The sequence below is a fragment of the Martes martes genome (assembly GCF_963455335.1).
Source record: "Martes martes genome assembly, chromosome: 8".
NCBI classification, from domain to species: domain Eukaryota; kingdom Metazoa; phylum Chordata; class Mammalia; order Carnivora; family Mustelidae; genus Martes; species Martes martes.
Genome location: NC_137895.1, coordinates 26,731,082 through 26,737,081, shown reverse-complemented (window position 1 = coordinate 26,737,081; position 6,000 = coordinate 26,731,082). Strand labels below are relative to the sequence as shown.

Here is a 6,000-nt window from a genome sequence, read left to right as displayed (position 1 = left end):
TAAAAACAAAGTTGGTAAAGGGATGGGGAGCGCAGGAGATGAATGTTTCAATTTTAAATAGGGTGCTTGTGGAAGGCTTCGCTGATAAGGTGACTTTGAGACCTGACTATCTATTATGTCAGTTGTGTGCAACGCTGTGGCGGAGTTCCTGTGTTAAGATACTTCTTTCTTTAGATAACCCACTAAGTGATGCTACTATTTTCCATCTCTAGGCCAGTATATTGTTTACCCACAGCAAACATGGCGGAAAAGGCTTCAGTTCGACACTGGGTTTCTCTCCTCCCATAAACATAGCTACAGCACTTCCTGTGTTTTGCCCTCAATAAAGATGGCGACAACACTTCCTGTTGAGGGCTTTCGCCTTCAACAAAGATGGTGGTTATGGTACATGTTCCCTAACAATCTGGATTCCGGTTGCGGTTTTTTTCTTTCTTTCTTTCTTTCTTTTTTAAATACGTGTTTGCAGACGTAAGTAACAGGAAACCAGCAACCCCGTACCCATTTTTTCACGAAGGCCCGCACCGTGGCGTCTGCGGCCTGGGCCCTGCGTGCCCCCCCCCCCCAACTTGTTCGCTGCATTTCCGAGCTGGGCGGGGGTTGGGGTGGCGGTAGGGATGGCGGGGTGGGGGGGTACCGCTCCCCCTTCGGGCCACTCTGAAATCATCCCCAACACCCATCTTTTAGCTTGTCAGATTGCCCCGAAAATCCTTCATAGTTCTTCCTGTTCGTAACACAACAGGACTTCAGCTGGCGAGGCAGGGAATAAAACGTTCCAAATGGGCGTTGGCGGCCCAAAGTGCACACCCTACCCCTCACCTGCCACCTCCTGGACTTCACCGAAGGCTGCTCAAAGGAGTGGGGTCGGGTCGCCGGCCGTTTGTACTTTCTGTGGGTTCCCGGAAGCCCCATCTGCCCCCCACCCCCTTTCTTTGCCTTCATAGCCTCCACACAAGCGCCTTCAAACTCGCGCAGTGGTCTTGAAAACAAGCCTTAAAATCGTGCGTGGCTACTGACCACGACTGGTGTGTGGACATTTTTTTCTTGTAAAGAAAAAAAAAAAAATCCCCATTAAATGTCCCATACACATGTAGTCCGGGCAGTGTTGTGAAAGAGATTCGGAATTCTTAGAGGGAAGCGGCAGAGTCTGTGACCATATATAAGGTTTATTGCAGGCACACACAATAAATATTTTTTCTTGGAGGTGATGGTGTATAGGGCTTTTCTCTTAGGGAAGAGAACCTTAAGTTTACTGGTACTACAGTTTCTGGCGCCCACTCCCATGGCTATGCAGGTTCAGCAAATGCCGACGGTGAGAAGGGCACCTGCATGCATGTTGGCCGTTTCTCTGGTATTGGGGTGTATCTGATGAAGGCCATGTTAAAATAAAGCCACTGTTTCTTTTTAAGTTTGTTAAAATGAAATGCTCCTCTTTAATTCTCAGATCACAGCTGCTTTTTAAGCAGGGTCCGTGGCCCAGTTTTTTCCAAATCTCTTTTATCAACCAAGGAATGGTGCTAGGATTCCATTGTGTGGAAAGCAAAAATAGAAAAGATGGTTCATATTCAGGTTGTTCATTATGTTTGGAAACATTCAAACATTAATTTGCTTTGGCTTAACAGCTGTGTACTAAACACCATGGCCTGGACTCTGCTAAGGTTCAAAGTGGTACCTGACCTTAAGGATCTCGCATTGCCTATGGGACGCTGTGTTTAGGGGTTGGTCAGCTCCCGGTAATCTGAGCTCCTATTTTGTCTCTTCCCAGGGACAAATGGAGGCTAGAGACAAGCAAGTGCTTCGCTCCCTTCGGCTGGAGCTGGGTGCCGAGGTCCTGGTGGAGGGACTGGTTCTTCAGTATCTTTACCAGGAAGGGGTCTTGACAGAAAACCACGTTCAAGAAATCAAAGCTCAAGCCACAGGCCTCCGGAAAACAATGCTGCTGCTGGATATCCTACCTTCCAGAGGTCCTAAAGCATTTGACGCGTTCCTAGATTCCCTGCAGGAATTTCCCTGGGTTAGGGAGAAGCTGGAGAAGGCAAGGGAAGAAGCCGTAACTGAGCTGCCTGCAGGTAGGCCTCAAAAAGATCACTGCAAACCAGCCGCAAAATTGTTGAAACTGTGTCCTTCGGATGTGAAGTTGGGGTTTTAGGCTGGAAGTCGGGAAGAGTTTGGACTGAAGGCTGGCGGCGTTGGAGGCACAGGATGAGGAGGTGGAATTAGGAAGTTCAGGGAAGGAAGAATGAGCCATGATCCCGAGGGTGAGGTGGGAGGTCAGGGAATACACTTAGAAATGCTTCCAGGGAAACTTGGCAAGTCACGGGGGAGGCATGTTCTCATCTGAGAGCCAGGTCATATCTCAGCCCTTGGCATTGGGCGCCATTTGGAAAGTGCAGATGGGAAAGCAGGCATTAGGCTTACTGGTAACTGTTTTGTGGGGTGCCAGAGAGGCCGTCCGGAGAAGGTCAGCTTCATGAAGGAGGAGCCAGCCTCTAGGAAGGCATGCCTTGCACCTGTTCCCTAGGCTACCCTGCACGGCCAAAGGGGATTATTTAGAAAGCTGGTTAAGTAAGTTTTTATAGATTATTGATTTCAAATCGGTCTTTTTAGTTTGGCTTTGTTCAGACACCCAGAGCATTCAATGTTATAGAACTAGTAGTTTGGGGAGGATCCCATTTTGACTTTAAAGAAATGACCTTGAGCCATTCCTCAGGTCAGTCTCTCTTTTTTTTTTTTTTTTTAAGATTTTATTTATTTGTTTGACAGAGAGAGATCACAAGTAGGCAGAGAGGCAGGCTAAGGGAGAGAGGGAAGCAGGCTCCCTGCTGAGCAGAGAGCCCGATGTGGGACTCGATCCCAGGACCCCGAGATCATGACCCGAGCTGAAGGCAGCGGTTCAACCCACTGAGCCACCCAGGTGCCCCCCCATTTTGACTTTAAAGAATGTTGGAAGCTATGGAGAAGAGAAACAGTCCCGGTGCAATGAGCCTGGCTTGTCGTAGGATGGAGATGTGATGTGAAACATTTTCCCTCTTAACAACTCCATGACTTTTACTGTCTTACAAAGTTGAAGGAGCAGAGAACAGAGTTGGTGAATTAATTAATTAATTAATTAATTAAAAATAAATACGTAAAAGAAGAAAACATCTATAAATAAAATAAAATTAATTTAAAAAGACATAAATTAAAAAAATAAAAAAATTGCAAGTTGACTTGCAAATTTGGAACAGTTAGGAAATGAACATGCTCCGGAGTGTTTGAAAGCAGTGATAGTTAGAACTCATCCAGGACAGTGGTCCTCAGACTTCGTTGTTGCAGTTGTAAAAATACCAGCATAACCGGTTAGAAAACAAATGCCAGTAATAAAAGACCAGTTTTATTATTTTTGCCCCATGGAACCTCATATTTGTTTTCATTTTTGGGTTTTCTTTTTTTATGGACCTTATATTTTGAATGATTTTTCAGACCCCAAGTGCTAACTAATCATGATGAATCCTTCTGTTTTTATTAATGACAGATGTCTGGATATCTGCTCTGCACGAGGTAACCCCTTAACTTAGGAAAGCTTGGTTAAATCACAGGGGAGAAAAAGCAAACACATTTTCATTTCCTAGCATGGCCGAATTGCAGGTAAATGTGTTTTAGGCTTTTTGAAATAGTGAAAATAGCTGTCCTTTCAGGGCCCCAGGAATTCTCAAGTTCCAGTGTCCTTCCAAAATTAAGTACTCCAGGTGTGTGAACAAATCCAAACTAAAGGAGATAAGACATTTCTACCATTTCCCTGAAAGCGGAATAAATAAGGTAGAACTGGGGACATGTTAAGAGAAGCATTAGGGTACCCAGTGTCTTTTCCTGGTATTTGACTTCAAGATTCCTCTTGGCACCAGATAGCTGGAAAAAAAAAAAAAAGCGAATCAAAACCCCATTACTACCAAAATATTTTATTTAATTTTACAGTCATTTTGGGTGATGTAACTAGTCCTGTTGTACGTTGTTCATAGAGGTATGACCCCCATTTTCGCCTTTTCAGATTTATTTAGAGAATGAGAAAAAAATTATGATTTTTTTTAACCAAACTGTGAAAGTTACACAGAAGTTGAGGAAAAACTAGTTGTTTTTTAAAGTAAACAAAATGAAACAGTGAAACGTGAGAAAAAATAGAGTGTGTCTGTGTGAAAAATATTGATTTGTTAGTTCTGTGGAAGTGTTCAAAGGGAAGGATAGGTTGGTTACCGTACAGATTTTTAAGTACTTTTGTTTTACTTTTTGTCGGAGTAACGCGGCTATTTAAAAATGTTTTGAAGAGAGAGTTTGATTTACGTATGTTTTCTATATATCTTTTGCAGTGATAATAACGTAAACTTACTTTTAAAATAAGTTTTGTTGGGGCGCCTTCGTGGCTCAGTGGGTTAAAGTCTCTGCCTTTGGCTCAGGTCATGATCCCAGAATTGAGCCCTGCATCAGGCTCTCTGCTCAGCGGGAAGCCTGCCTCCACACCTCTCTCTCTCTGCCCGCCTCTTTGCCTGTCAGATAAATAAATAAAAATCTTAAAAAAAATTAAATATGCTAAGTAAAAATATACTTAAAATATTAAAAAAATAAAATAAGTTTTGTTAATTATTGAGTATTTTCAGTAAGATTATAAAAAACAAGTAAGGTATGGGGAATAATGGTGCAGGGAACACCTATCTCCCCATCACTAAGTTTTTAAAAAAAATATTTAATTTATTTATTTGTCAGAGAGAGAGCACAAGCAGGAGAGTGGCAGGCAGAGGGAGAAGCAGACTCCCCACCAAGCAGGGAGCTTAATGTGGGACTCTGATCCCAGGACCCTGGGATCATGACCTGAGCCAAAGGCAGATACTTAATTGGCTGAGCCACCCAGGCACCCCCCATCACTAAGTTTTTAAAAAAAAATTACCATTGCCTTTGAGAACCCTGGGTGTTCCTCCCCAGGCCTACCTTAGCCCCAACCCCTACTTATTGGTAAATCCTGAATTTGAAGTTTATCATTCCCTTCTTCACTTTGTAGTTTTCTCCCTCATAAAAATCACTTTTAAAATCCACTTACAGAAAATCTGCAATACCATAAGTTTTAGGAAGATATATAAAGATATAAATAAAAAAAAATTATAATGTGTGTGAGAGACTAAGCGATGGAGGAAATGATAGACTTAATTAAATTAATTAATTATTTGGGAAATGATACATTTTAAAGGAGTTCTTAGTTTAACAACCTTCTCTTATTTGGGACCTTAAACTTTCAGTGTTTATTTAAGTTGATGGTGATATTTTAATTCTAAAATTCATTGAGACTTAATTAATTGAAAACCCAAGGTTTTTTTTTGTTCTTTTTTTGTTTTTTTTTTTGTTTTTAATGCTGGAAAGAGTTTCAGAGTTGAGATGCCTTCCGTTTAATATTCTGGTAAGAAATGCAGATGGATGCAGAGGTCTATTTCCCAGGACTCTGTGCTTCTCTAGTGTTTTAAGAGTAATTTAAATAAGCTTTTAAAAAGTCCATTTAAATTTTTGTAAAGGCATTTTTGAATTTTGAGGAACTAAACTGTAGGAAGATGTGGTGCTTATGTATTATGTGTATATATTAACCTTGTCTGATCTTTTAGTCGTTTTGATTGTCATTATTTATTAATTTGTGTAGGTTTCGTGTTCCCTTCTTGGGAGGTCTGAGAACCAATGGGCAGGAATGGCTTTCTCTTTGGCCAAAAGGCTGAAACTTCTCCAAGAATGAACTGATTTAATTTTATTAAGAAGTGTTCTTGTTTTGGGCTTCTCAGAGAATCGTGGTTTCCTCTTTGCTTATTTAATTTCTGTGTTTCACTTGTAAATTTTGAGTTGCCTCAACAGGCCCTATTTGGTGACAGATTCTAGTTGCTTTTTATTTGAGAAGAATCCACTTGTATCTTAATCCTCTCTGGTCTCTTAAACCCTTCCCCCAGGAAATCCCAAAACATAAAAAACACCTTAAACCTTTTTTTCTCTCAGAGT

General features: G+C 41.6%; 1 protein-coding gene across 1 annotated transcript in view; it reads left to right on the top strand.

The window, feature by feature from the left end:
- Positions 1 to 347: 347 nt before the first annotated feature.
- CRADD (CARD and death domain containing adaptor protein) overlaps positions 348 to 6,000 on the top strand; it is a gene marked incomplete at its 3' end in the record, with an annotated part of 47,003 nt that continues 41,350 nt past the window's right edge. The window contains exons 1-2 of the mRNA XM_080811695.1: positions 348 to 468; positions 1,763 to 2,066. Coding sequence (XP_080667821.1) covers positions 1,769 to 2,066 — 298 coding nt within the window. The 5' untranslated portion in view covers positions 348 to 468; positions 1,763 to 1,768. The remainder of the gene's footprint in view (positions 469 to 1,762; positions 2,067 to 6,000) is intronic.